Source organism: Tachysurus vachellii, chromosome 5 (genome assembly GCF_030014155.1).
Source record: "Tachysurus vachellii isolate PV-2020 chromosome 5, HZAU_Pvac_v1, whole genome shotgun sequence".
NCBI classification, from domain to species: Eukaryota; Metazoa; Chordata; class Actinopteri; order Siluriformes; family Bagridae; genus Tachysurus; species Tachysurus vachellii.
The window spans coordinates 10195414-10209594 of NC_083464.1; the positions used below are offsets into that span (position 1 = coordinate 10195414).

General features: G+C 38.5%; 1 protein-coding gene across 1 annotated transcript in view; it reads left to right on the top strand.

The window, feature by feature from the left end:
* sspo (SCO-spondin) overlaps positions 1-14181 on the top strand; it is an 86913-nt gene that overhangs the window by 53700 nt on the left and 19032 nt on the right. Inside the window, exons 76-91 of the mRNA XM_060869667.1 lie at positions 123-272; positions 3477-3643; positions 4294-4439; positions 4977-5197; positions 5351-5386; positions 6303-6467; positions 6799-7008; positions 7536-7703; positions 7880-8014; positions 10315-10558; positions 10738-10890; positions 11094-11140; positions 11282-11452; positions 11779-11955; positions 13025-13180; positions 13473-13594. Of these exons, the coding sequence (XP_060725650.1) occupies positions 123-272; positions 3477-3643; positions 4294-4439; positions 4977-5197; positions 5351-5386; positions 6303-6467; positions 6799-7008; positions 7536-7703; positions 7880-8014; positions 10315-10558; positions 10738-10890; positions 11094-11140; positions 11282-11452; positions 11779-11955; positions 13025-13180; positions 13473-13594 (2468 nt within the window). The remainder of the gene's footprint in view (positions 1-122; positions 273-3476; positions 3644-4293; positions 4440-4976; positions 5198-5350; positions 5387-6302; positions 6468-6798; positions 7009-7535; positions 7704-7879; positions 8015-10314; positions 10559-10737; positions 10891-11093; positions 11141-11281; positions 11453-11778; positions 11956-13024; positions 13181-13472; positions 13595-14181) is intronic.

A 14181-nucleotide genomic window follows, 5' to 3' on the forward strand; every position in this document is an offset into this window, starting at 1 on the left:
CAAAACCAAATATAGAAAAAGAAAAGTGCCTTAGATGTTCAATTTGCAACCATAATAAATATCTACCAAATATTTTTGTTTTTGCCAGTCATCATATAACATGAACATTTTGTGCTCGTCAGACTCTGGGATGTGGTACGACTGGTCAGCGTGGTCTGTGTGTACTGTCACCTGTGGAGGAGGAGAACAAAGACGCATTCGTTCCTGCCGCACTCCTCCATGCACTGGTTTGACACGCCAGAGCAAAACCTGCAACACACAAGTGTGTCTGGGTGAGTTACACACTGCCTCTATACACATCCTGCACTTAAGAGAGGGATGATGAATATGAGAAGGCATTATTTATATACTGTACAGTTGTGCATAAGCCAAAGAGGAGGTATATGGATGTAATTAATGAGGATTTGAAGCTAGTGGGTGCAAGTGTTGAGGATGCAGAAGATAGGGATAGGTGGAGAAAGATGATTCGCTGTGGCGACCCCTGAAGGGAAAAGCCGAAAGAAGAAGAAGAAGAAGAAGAGAGTACAGTTGTGCATAAACGTTTGCATACCCTGAAAGAAATTGTTTAGCATTGCCATTTATTTGGAAAATGTAACTGATAATGCAAAATATGTTTTTCTTATTTAAGGACAGTGATCACGTGACGTCATTAATTATCACATAGTAGTTTAATTCCTTTTTAAAACCTAATGATAACTGAAATCACCTAAAGAACCTTGATCAAAAGTTTACATATCCTTGAATGTTTGGCCAAATTATAAACACACAGGTTGACACACAGAGGTTTAAATGGCTATTAAAGGGAAGTTTCCACACCTGTGACTCAATGTAATTGTAATTAGTGACTGGGCATAAATAGTCAGGGATTTTCTTAGCTCATGAGGTGATGAACTGATCTGCACCATCGGGAAGCCTCAAGACTCACAGCTTCTGGAGAAGAGTCATTTGGAGTAATGAGACCAAAATTGAACTTTATAGCCACAACCATAAACGCTATGTTTGGAGAGGAGTGAACAAGGCCTACAGTGAAAAGTACACCATCCTCACTGTAAAGCATGGTGGTGGATCTCTTATGTTTTGGGGTTGTGTGAGCTCCAGTGGCACAAGGAAGTTAGTAAAAATTGAATGCTAGATGATTGCAGCATGTTATCAGAAAATACTGGCAGCTAATTTCCATTTTACCAATATGGCAATGATCCAAAGCACAAGTCAAGGTTGATGCTCTAATGGCTACAGCAGAAAAAGTTGAAGGTTCTAGAGGCCATCACAGTCTCCTGACCTCAATATCATTGAGCCACTTTGGGGAGATCACAAGCATGCAGTTTGTGCAAGACACCCAAAAAATTTACAGGAACTGGAGGCATTTTGTAAAGACGAATGGGCAGCTATACCACCTGAGAGAATTAAGGACCTCATGCACAATTATTACATAAGATTGTATGCCATCATTGATGCTAAAGGGGACAATACATGATATTAAATTTTGTTTGAACAGGGATTATTTCCTTATTTTCTTTTTTGTTATGTTTTGTTGGATGATTGTGCCATTGTTTTGCCTTCTCAATAATGTCTTCTTTAAAAAATGTTTCACATCATGCACATTCTCCAGGATATGCAAATGTTTGTGCACAACAGTATTCATTCATTCATTCGTTCATTCATCTTCTACCGCTTATCCGAACTTCCTCGGGTCACAGGGAGCCTCAGGCGTCATCGGGTATCAAGGCAGGATACACCCTGGAAGGAGTGCCAGCCCATCGCAGGGCACACACACTCTCATTCACTCACGCAATCACACACTACGGACAATTTTCCAGAGATGCCAATCAAGCTACCATGCATGTCTTTGGACCGGGGGAGGAAACCGGAGTACCCGGAGGAAACCCCCGAGGCACGGGGAGAACATGCAAACTCCACACACACAAGGCGGAGGCGGGAATCGAACCCCCAACCCTGGAGGTGTGAGGCGAGCGTGCTAACCATTAAGCCACCGTGCCCCGTTGTACAACAGTATGAGTCAGCTAATTTTTGAGCCATAGATGGCAATATTAACTAGCCTAGTTTTAGTATTATAAAACCGATATCTCTGGAAACACACAGGAAGATGTCAGTGTATGTCTGTATGTTCAAGTCTTGAGATTATACATTGAAAAACTTATGTAAGGGAACTTTGTGTAAATGTGTACTGTAGGTATCTAAGCATGTGTTAGAAAAGAAAAGATATCGTGGGTGGACTATACATGACCTTGTGGTACCCAGCCATGTTAGGGATGAGCATTTTATGCATAAAGCTACAAAATAACCCATTAAAATTTTCCTATCTACAGGTTTTGTGCCTGTCTGCATCTCTTTTCCAAAGGTCTAAAAGAGAGAAAAATTTTACAAAGTAATAAGGTTAAGTCACAGATTTCTAGAGATTTTAATTAACAGGCGCTTAATTAAAGATTCTTCACATCAGAGTGGAATTACTAACGCACAGCTAATGAGTCGGTGTGTTTTTTTTCTACAGTGGTGAAAATGATAACCTGTTCTTTTTACCATACATTATTATTTTTAATCATGGAGTTCATGTAGTTCTTAATTTCTATTTGATTCTGTTGAATAGAATGGATTTAATTCAAAACCTATAAACAAGCTGGAGTTCAAATTATTACTAGTGACCATGTTTTAATGTGTCCTGTCAGTGAAAAGTTAAGAATATAAAGCACTATGGCTCAAATGTAATGGTGAGAACATTAGTGTGTGTATTTGATTAATAATTCTAACAGGTGAATTGTTAAGAAACTAAATGCTGACTGGGGTCTGTGGATTTAATTTTACAGCAAAGGGGTTGCTTTCTGAGAATCCTCGCGTGTATGCATTGTCTCATGGCAAACAGACCTACTTTAAAGCTAAAAACCATGAAAATCAGTCATTTATGTCTTATGGGGTTCTGTAATTAGGTAGTTATATTCGTCGGCTCCCACCCACCGAAGCAGAGGTAACATTTGTGATTGTGATTAAACTCTCCCACAAGAGCAGCAGTGTCTGGCTATGACATTTGCCTAATCATCCAGTTTATTATGAAGGCCTCCCAGGTTGTCCTGCTGAAACACCCAGCTAGAGAATATTCTCATTTAAAAGTGAAATGTCTCCCTTTCACAGCTCTGTCTTTGCTCAGTCTTTCAAAAATTCAAATGAGCTATTTCCCAAAGACTGCTGTAAAATAAGTCCAGTATTTCTGAAAAATAAGGGATTTTCTTGAGAAAAAAATTAGATAATAATCTATCGTATTGGACAAAGGTCTAATCAAAGGACAAATGTTGCTCATGTGCTGGGTATTTTGGCACAATGTGTGTATGTAAAGAGTGTAGCACTACTGGAATTTCTATGCTGTTTATTCATGATGTTTAATTTTGTGTGTGTGTGTGTGTGTGTGTGTGTGTGTGTGTGTGTGTGTGTGTGTGTGTGTATTTTTGCATGTTTTTGGGTATCAGAGGTGGGCTGCCCTGCAGGACGTCTGTACCGAGAGTGTGAGCGAGGCGAGGGCTGTCCGTTCAGCTGTGCTCAGCTCAGTGGGCTTGAAGGCTGTTACTCTGATGGTTGTGAAGAAGGATGTCACTGTCCACCCAACACCTACCAGCACCATGGAGCCTGCCTACAGGTCATATGACTCATCATAACTGCTGAAATGGATGTGTGAAAATAGAGTAGTGATAACTCAATGGACTAAGAGTTGTGGAACGATTGTGAAGACATTCGACACGCATTTAAAAAAATAAATAAATAAATAAAGTAATAAAAGATATTGGAGGATTTCACCACATGTTCAGTTGCCTTCATTGATTACTATTTGCCCAGGATGACTTCTTGTCAAGCATGCATAAGCAGAGTGTAGGGATTCTTTAACCTGTTCTCAAGGTTCATCTTGGGCTACATTAAACTCAATAAATTTAAGCTGCCTTTGATAGACTACTATAGTATAGTAACTACTGTATAAAAATGACATTAAACATAATGATTAACATGTTTAATTTGACCAATTGGACAAATGTTTTAAAATATAAAAATGCTGTCTTACAAATTTGTAGCATACTATTCAGCATCTGCTATTAATTAGAGTTTTAAAACGAAAGGAATAATACAGTATGTAGGTATAAAAGTCTCAACCCTCCAATATTCCCAGTGATTAGTGGATAAATACAACATATTTATCAGAGGTAATCAAAATTTTGAATTGCATTCAAATTCTATGCACAAGATTTTAATATTTTGATCTAAATAGTGTTTGGTAATGTCATGTCTCATATGTAGGAGTGTCCATGCCTAGTAGACAAAAAGCTCCTGACCTCACTTCAAGAAGTGTCTGTGACCCCAGAGTTAACCCCAGACCTCTACAACATTACCATGGGAACAGAGCTCAGGTCTGGAGAAGAGCTCATGCATGAGTGCAGCTCCTGGTAAGGAGAGCATTTATTTTTATTTTTAACCATATTGTTTAACTACTCACAGCAATGTAGAAAGAGCCGTCTTGCCTCGATGACTTGTTTTTAGTAGCATTTTGTGTCCCGTATCTGTGTAGCTGATTATACCTGCACACAAAGTAAGCTCAACATCTCTGTTTACCACATTCTGTAATTATTTGTGTGGAAGCCTGGGAAAAGTCTTTGCATGTTGCCATGATTGAATCCTGGCACTCAAATTTAAGAAGCATTAATCTATTTCACCAAAATGACTTTACACTCTTGCATCCTTTTATAAAGATAATACACACACACACACATATTATACTGTGTATATATATATATATATATATATATATATATATATATATATATATATATATATATATATATATATATGAACCGAATCACAAAGGGTTTCAGAAAGAAATTTTGAAATGCTGGTAAATCATTCGTGACTTACATCTGAAACATTCCCCTTAACTGAGGCTAAGTAACCAGTATAACTTCTGTCTTTATGGATTTCCATCTTAGTTTGTGTGAACACGGCCTCTGGAACTGCTCTCTAATGCCTTGTCCCCGTGATGGTGGTCTGAGTCCTTGGGGTCCCTGGGGTCCCTGTTCACTCAGCTGTGGGGGTCTGGGGCAGAAAGTGCGCAATAGGAGCTGCTCTAATCCAAGTCCTGATTATGGAGGTCAAGACTGTGTGGGAGACCTGCAGGAGACAAAATACTGTCAGACAACAGACTGCCCAGGTAAACCTACTCCTCTTTTTGAAGCCAGTTTTCTCAGTTTATAATTTTATAATAATGTTATAATAATCATAATGAGTTACTGCTGAGCTAATCTACAGCCTGTGATCTTAAGTGTCAAAGGAGTTCTAATTTATAACCACTCTCTAATTGCAGTGGATGTGCTTCCTACAGTCGAACCTTCCCTGTCAGGTAATCATGCAATTACAAAGTTAATACTAGAAACGTAACGCATGCTTTAGTGCATAAAGTGTGTGTATTGAAAAAATGTGCTGAATCTGGAATCTTGAGAGTGCTGTCACACACACACACACACACACACACACACACACACACACACACAAGGGTCACATTAAAGCAGCCAGTCCACCTACTGGTATGGCTTGGTGCTTCACACTGAGAGCTGAAGCTATGATGTCCTTGAGGAATGCTGATCATTATATAGCAGACAATATATAATATTTTCAAGTCAAATTATTTTTCTTTACAGTGTTCTTTTCTTTTCTTTTCTGTATATTATTTAAAATGAGCTGGAGCAAATTAATGTTCAAGGTTCAAAAATAAAGAGATAAAAGCCTCACTAAGTTTTATTGTGACACTGATGTTTCCTTGGAAGGAAAGAAAAAAGTATTGATAAATTGTTTTATTTCCAAACTGTACCCAACTATTTTTGAGCATTTGTGTGAGCATTGGTCTGTTCCACTGGTTACACTTTTGTCATGACAGGACTTGGCAGCGTTGAGCTTGCTGAGGTTTCTCCTAGCAGATGTGGAAGTATGTTCATGTTCATTGTCAGCTTGAAATCATGGGTTGTGAAGTGGAGAAAAAAGTTTCCTAATTTGTGTATAATTAGATCATATTAAAAGTGCACTTATTTCTTCTATTTTCCACAACCTTTCCATATTGTGTACTGTACACCGGAGGTGCAGTTTGTCTTCTTGTAGAAGTTAGTTCTGTCTGTGTCTGCCTGCCTTTATGGCAAGGTTGTGTTCACTGAGTCTGTACATGTGTACATGGTCAGGACTTTTCTTAGTTTGTCACCATGCTCTCTCTCTCTCTCTCTCTCTCTCTCTCTCTCTCTCTCTCTCTCTCTCTCATCTGTCTTTAGATGAGGACTTGGGGTTCTCCCAGTGGACATCATGGAGTTCCTGTTCTAAATCCTGCAATGAAGCCGGTCACCCTGCTCTGAAGTTTCGTAAGAGAGAGTGTATCAGTGCACCATGCACAGGACAAAACAGACAACAGAAGGTCTGCAACCTCCCGCAATGTCCTGGTAAACATGTATTTACTATCCACACTCTGCTTCTCAAATTATGACTGCAGACATACAGACTAAATCTACTATTAGCTAAGTTTAATTAACTTTAGAAGTGTGGAATATTAGTTGATGTCACAGTCAGTCAGATGTCTGGTAGTAAAGCTCTGTGACTTTTATCCAGATGCTAATTTGTCGATTCACATTGCATGTTTACAGATTTGTTTAACCTTATTCAAGTTCTCAGTGATGCAGGAAACAGATATCCTGGCTGGTAAATAAGCCCTTGTCCACCTTTGTACTGAAAACACTATTTAGTTCACCTGGCTTTGTTTTTGTTGTTTGAGAGATGGTGGAGTGTGTGTGGATGAAGCATGTTCCCATAGAAACTGCTCATGGACAGAATGGGGAGAGTGGAATGCATGTTCACGCTCCTGTGGTGTTGGTCAGCAACAGCGATTCCGCAGCTTCATTGCCCCCGGGATTAACGGAACCTGGTGTTCAGGCATCATTGATGGCAATGTGGAGAACCGCTTCTGCAACATCCGTGCCTGCCGTGGTGAGATGCCTTGGAGAAAATGACATAAGATATTTAAAAATGATATTTATATCATCACATAGAACTAACAGTTTAGTAAATTATTTGTTGTTTTTGCCATTAAATGCTTTTTAGTGGATTAAAAATAACCTATTATTAGCCATCTCTAGATCTATATCTAATTTATAGTAACTGTATGTAACAATATATGTAACTGTTTTTCTTCTCCTTCTCATATAACATTCATCATAATTCAGATTTAGATTCAACTTATCATTCAAATTATCATTATGCATTGTCAATTTACAAAGGCAGTGAAATTTGCGTCAAATCATATTTTAAGATTGAATTGTTTTTAATGTATTTATAGAATATATAGCAAATGTAATATATTCTGAATATACTGTTTATTTAAATAAATTTCAATTAAAATATTTTGAAATTACTTAAAAAAATTTACACAAAATATAAGATGTTTCTGATTTCTGTGCCAAAGCACAGTGAATTTAAATGAAACGCTTACAGCTCTTTCTCTTGTCTCTCCTCAGTGGATGGGAGTTGGTCTCGCTGGAGTCCGTGGTCACACTGTGATAAGTCGTGTGGTGGTGGTCGATCTATTCGCACTCGTTCCTGCTCCAGCCCTCCGCCCAAAAATGGAGGACTTAAATGTCTTGGAGAGAAAAACCAGGTCAAACCCTGCAACACCAAACCATGTGGTATGTCTCACCAATGCACTCGTTAAGATTTAAGGTTTGAAACTTTAAGGTTTCAACAGGAGGATAATAAGAAAATCTGGTTATATTTTTCAATAAGCTGCATTTAATCATATTTACAATGACTAATAAGCAATTTAACATATTACTGTGCTGTGTACACGATTTCTACATTCCAGATGAACGTGGCTGCCCAATGGGTCAGGAGTTTGTGCCCTGTGCTAATGAGTGTCCTCAGCATTGCTCTGACCTACAGCAAGACATTCAGTGCCAGGACAATACTGAGTGCCAGCCAGGCTGCCGCTGCCCTCAGGGTAAGTGGGAGTGGATAAGACATTCTGACACTTGATATTAGCATACTTAAATAAATATCAGTATTAGAGTGCTACACAGTAATTATCATGCATTACTGAGTTCAAGCCTGGCAGCTTGTCCAGGTTATTTATTATATACGTATAAGTATGTAATAATTATATAATGTCATTTTATTTAAGGAATTCAGATCATTTAACTCATTATAAGCCAATATAATCCCAATGTTTCATTATTTAATTATTTCCATTTGCGTGACATCAGGTTCACTTTAATTATTTCTCTCTGCTGTTATATTATACATACAGTACCATATCTGTTCTTTATACTCATTATTAAAATTGTATATAACCTTTGTCAAACCTGAGTCACATGACATGTAGATTGAGACTAACAGAAGATATTCAGCTTTTTATAATTGAAGATATTATTATTTGTTTTCAGTCATATTACAAGTTAAAGGGTACTAAAGTTCACTTCAAAGAGGGAAACTGAATTGATGCTAATTTAATATGCACGTGCAATAAACAATGTTATTTTAGTCTTCCAATATTTATACATTTATCTCGGCAGTAAATTGCTATAACAGTGGTGTCTAATCTTTACCAGAATTATTTAATCAGTAGATGTCCTCTCTGTTATAGACTTACAGCTTTTACTTTGAATGTTTTAAGGCTCGAACACTGGAAACGGCAACTAGTATTTAGTAGCTAAATAATTAGGAATTAGTTAATTAGTTAACAATATACTGTATTATACTTTTGATGCAGACAAGTAATCAACACCTTCTGACCAATTACATTCAACAATTCACCAGTGCTGTGGAATAACATTACAAAAACCTTTTTAGCAATATTTATACAGGAATATGCATGGTTTGGAGTTATCCCAGTTTAAAGCAGTGTTGTATAAAGTACAAGAAAGCAATACTTGAGTAAAAGTACAAGTATTGTACTAGAAAAAGACTTTGATAGAAGTGAAAGTTACCTTTTAGAATATTACTCAAGTAAAAGTCTTAAAGTATCTGATATATACTGTACTTAAGTATCAAAAGTAATTTTCTGATATTTAATGTACTTAAGTATTTGAAGTAAAAGTAAAAAGTAAAATTTCAGTGATTTTCGGTAGGCATAAGAGGCACTTCATCGGGTAGTGTCAGTGAACGCGGGATAAAAACGGACCCAAATGCAGGACAGCTTAACAAAAACAGGGATTTAATAAATTAAAGAAACACGAAACAGGACACAGACATGACGACGACAGGAGACAATAGGATTCCACGCTGCACGAAGCAACGCGGCTCAATTAAATAATACAAATAATCATTATACACAAGGGACAGGTGTGCAGAGGCGGGGCAGAAAAGACAAGGGCGGGGCAGACACGTGAACATGAAACATAAACAAAAGGCACATGGCCAAAGTCCAGGCAGAGTCCTGACAGGTAGGAAGAATCTTTCATTCCAATGTACAGAAACATTTCTTGCAAATATGGCCACGGGTGTAAAACCTTATCTTCTTCACCCTGTTCACCACTATCGTCGGGGTGGTCGTCTACGACAGAGGTGGCCCGAGCCGCATGTGGCTCTTTGCCCGGTTTCATGCGGTTCTTACGTTCACATCGAAGTTTGTGTGTCTTTTTATTGTGCGTGTTCGCTTCGCTTGAGTTAAATACGGTATTTTCGTCTAACGCGCATGTGAGTGGGATGAAAATACCTCAAAGTTTCCCAGTAGGAGCAAGATCATTTGAGTAAACAATTTGTGTCAAGTTCGCTCTTAAAATGGCAGGGAAAAAGGTGATGTTCATGTGTGCCCATGTGTATAATGCGGCTCTTTGTGGTAACACAGTAAAAAATGTGGCTCTGTTGTGGCTCAGGTTCAGTTGTGCTTCCGCCTCCTTTTGGCAACATTACGCTGAAATAGAGCGTGCGGAGCTGCGTAATGCAATCTAGGAGCTGTGATTCGCCGAACCTCCCTTATTGCAGTTGCAATTTTATTATTATAAATAAAAAAATTTATTTTATTTTGTAGTAACGAGTAACGAAAATGCTTAGTGGAAATATAGCGGAGTAAAAGTATACATTTTATCTAGGAAATAGTGGAGCAAAAGTGAAAGTTGACATAAATTTAAATAGCGAAGTAAAGTATAGATACGTGAAATTTCTACTTAAGTACAGTAACGAAGTATTTGTACTCCGTTACATTACAACACTGGTTTAAAGCGGGTGTTTGAAAGGATGATCATTAATCTTTTTGTATGAGCAGGTATTTCCTTCATCATTGGAATACATCCCTGTATGTAGGTGAACTGCAGCAGGATGGGGTTTGTGTGAAGCTGTGGCAGTGTGACTGCACTGATGCACTCGGGCAAAGCTGGGCTGCAGGCAGCCAGCACCAAGTCAACTGCAACAACTGCAGCTGCGCAGATGGAGGTCTCACCTGCACCAACCTTACCTGTCCAGGAAAGAGTAGCTGTTTCTGGAGCTTGTGGTCCAGCTGGGCTTCCTGCAGCGTTACCTGTGGTGCAGGACAGAGAACACGCTTCAGGTGAGGAGTTACAGAGGAAGAGTTTGATGATGTTGTGACTGAAAAAAAGAAACCTTTTTAAACCTTTTTAAAGAAAAGCTGTCAATTGCATCGATATAGTGGTAGGGATGGACAGGCAGGGATTGGGATAGATCATAATAATGGATGAAAGAATGCTGAGAAATGTGCTGTCAATACAGGTCAATGATTCCCGAGACTCCTGATGCCGACTGTCAGTTCGAGGAAGTTCAACACAAGCCATGTGACCCTGGTCCCTGCCCGCCGCTGTGTCTCCATGGAGACCAGTCACTGTCTGTAGGTGACACATGGTTAGAAGGGGAATGTAAACAATGGTGAGTCATAAATGTGTCTTTGATTTATACGTTTAACTGTAATACTGTAATTTGAATTTGATGCTGTATATGACCTACATAAAGGCAACATTAAAATAAATACTGTATATAGTACATGCACATATAAAGATTGCGCTCATAAGCATACTGTGGTATGTGCTATATTATACTAGTCTTTAAAGCGTTTATGTTTTTGTATTCAGCACATGTATTCCTGAAGGAGAATATTGCCAGGATATTTATTGTCGCGGTAGGTACAACATAAAAAATACTTAACATTATCATATTATTAAAATACAAATTGATCCTGATAGAGTGATCATATAAGTGCTAGTTTCTCCCCACTTTATTTTGTTAATAAGAACACTAAGGAAGCTTTTGAACTTCTCAGTGGATGGAGGCTGGACTCCATGGTCTGTCTGGTCTGACTGTTCTGTGACATGTGGTAGAGGAAATCAGATCCGGACTCGGGCCTGTGTCAACCCCCCACCACGAAACAATGGCACACAATGTCCCGGGGAAGAGAGAGAGATGCAGCACTGTCACACTGCACCCTGCCTCGGTAACAAAGTCTTATTTACATGGGCTGTATTGAGCTACAGTACATTTCTAATATCTGTTAAGGCATATTCTAGTTCCATTTCACTGACGAAATGAAGGACGGACATTTTAATCAGAATAAACAAGTGATTCATTTTATCGTCACAAATATGATAGAAAATGAGTCAGGACATTTCAGTTTGAGGCTTTCAGTGTGAGGCTTTCAGTTTGAGGCTTTCATCTCTCTTGTCTGCTATATTATCTGTTAAATCTATTTTTGACATATTCCATGCTAACAAAGTTGCTTCTGATTCTAAGAGATATCCCGATTGTGTGCTTTTGTCTCAGATGACCTGTGTCCATGGTCCAGCTGGTCCTCGTGCTCACGGAGCTGTGGTGCGGGAGTGGTGTCCAGACGTAGGCACTGTTTGTGTGAAGAAGCAGGTGATCACGTCTGTCCCATTTCCATAGATACAGACAAACACAGAGAGGAGAATCGCCTGTGCTACAAGAGGCCATGCCCTGGTGAGTTGGCACCATACAGTAGATAACCCCAGATATGGTGTTAAACGCGCAACCAGAAGAAAACAATACAGTGGGATGACCTCACACAGATATCATAAAGATTTGCACTTCCCAAAAACACTCTATCCTTTTACTTCTGTATACTTTTACTCAAACTTAACAGCCTTTCACCAAATGTAGATCTGTTTGACTTTACACTTGTATACGGCACACTGTATACTACAGCTGTATAAGGTCAATATTTCTAATCTGCCCCCTGGTGTCACCCAGAAGAGAATGAGTCTGGGTCCTCTCAAAATTTTTTCCTCATGTCAGCTCAGGATGTTTTAACCCTAATCTTAGGATACTGTTACCCCATTTGCTTTATTAAGGACCGAAATATACATCCAGATTTTTGTAAAGCTGCTTATTGGCAACATCATTTGCTACAGATATACAGAAATAATATAGAATTAAGTTGAATTAAACCATAAGTACAATTCTGTCGCATTATATTGTTCACAAACAGTAGAAAAGTTACTATACTGTTAAGCACTTTCAGGTAGACTGTCTATCCATCCATCCATCCATCTATCCATCTATCCATGCATCTAAGATTGATCACCCCCTCAACATATACATCAGGCCCAATAAAAAATTTTTTTTTTTATTAGCTCAAACTGGTAAAGAGAATTAATTCATATTTCCACTTAACCTTACTGTTCTGTTCAGTACATAGAAATGAATATCTTATTGATCTTATCAATCAGTTACAATAATAGTTTCAGGTTAGTGAATTTTTAAGCTCGTCTATGTTGACTTGGTTAAGGTTGTATGTATGATTAAAGATAGCACCTTTTCTGTATAAATGCTACATTTCCATATACAGCATTTGACAGACAGAAGCATACCATCAATCTAAAACTCATCATTTATAGAAGGAAAAGGGCATAGCATATTATTTATACAGCTGTAGCTTTGAACACATCAAAAGTGTAAGAATAAAAATTGAATGCTTGTTTCGCTAAATAACACTGAACAAATGAATATGATCTTTCTTTTCCACTTTTTCTTTTTCACCCTCTCACAGACTGTCCCATGTCTGAGTGGAGTGAGTGGACAGAGTGTTCCTGTGTGTCTCAGTGGCAACAACGCTATCGTGTCCCACTGTCTTTGGCCACCGCGGGGCAGCATTGCACAGAGATTGAGAAGCAGAACCGAGCCTGCAAACCACAGGACTGCCAGGGTGTGTGTGTGTGTGTGTGTGTGTGAGAAAAGTTAAGGTTACTGAAAATTTTGCCAGGGTGTGTGTGTTTGTGTGTTTGTGTTTGTGTGTGTGTGTGTGTGTGTGTGTGTGTGTGTGTGTGTGTGTGTGTGTGTGAGAGAAAAGTTAAGGACACTGAAAAATTTGCAAAAACTTTGCCCAGTTTTTTCGACTTTATATCTCACCTTATTGTCCATATGGAGAGATAGATATATGTGTGTAACCTTTGCTATCAAATGTGTTTGTCCTTCTCCTATGTGTATGTGTGTCTTAGAATGTATGGAACCGTTCCAGCCAGACTGTAGTTCTCCATGTGAGAAGCAGTGTGTATTGCAAGGGCAGGTGGATTCATGCACGGGGCATTCGGGGTGTACAGACGGCTGCTACTGCCCTCAGGTCAGCATAACCTTTTACACACTTATAATTAAGTAGAGCTTTGCCAAGAATCATTAAATAGCCATAGCCATATCTCTTGTATCTGTAGCATGTGTGCATCATTTTTTTTTATTTGCTCTCCTGGCCTAAGAGGAGAAAAAATCTCACTTACAGGAAATCACTTATAATCCCAGTTGTTGGAGCGGTCAGTAGGCCTTTGTGTGGAATGCAGTTTTTGTTGAATGCATTAAATGACGAAGCAGATACAGATGTTTGTAAGTTAAGATCTAATCTGGTATCATTTATTAAACCTGTTCATAAACTGAGCTGGTTTTTGACTATGAATTAGTTGCAAAATTCATTCATTCATTCATTTACAGCTTTGATTGTAATTCCAGTCTCCATTGCAAAAAATCTTGTCCAGATGTTGTCTGCTTTGACCTTGATTTGTCTCAGATTCTTTTAGAAAACAGCCTAATCATTAACACAATGCAATGCACTATTATAACTCTTGGCCTTGCTTTCATTTGGATTCATTCTTGTCTTAGCCTTGACTCTTTACACATAGATGTGACTTTGTCTGGTCATGGAATTTAACTTGGACAATG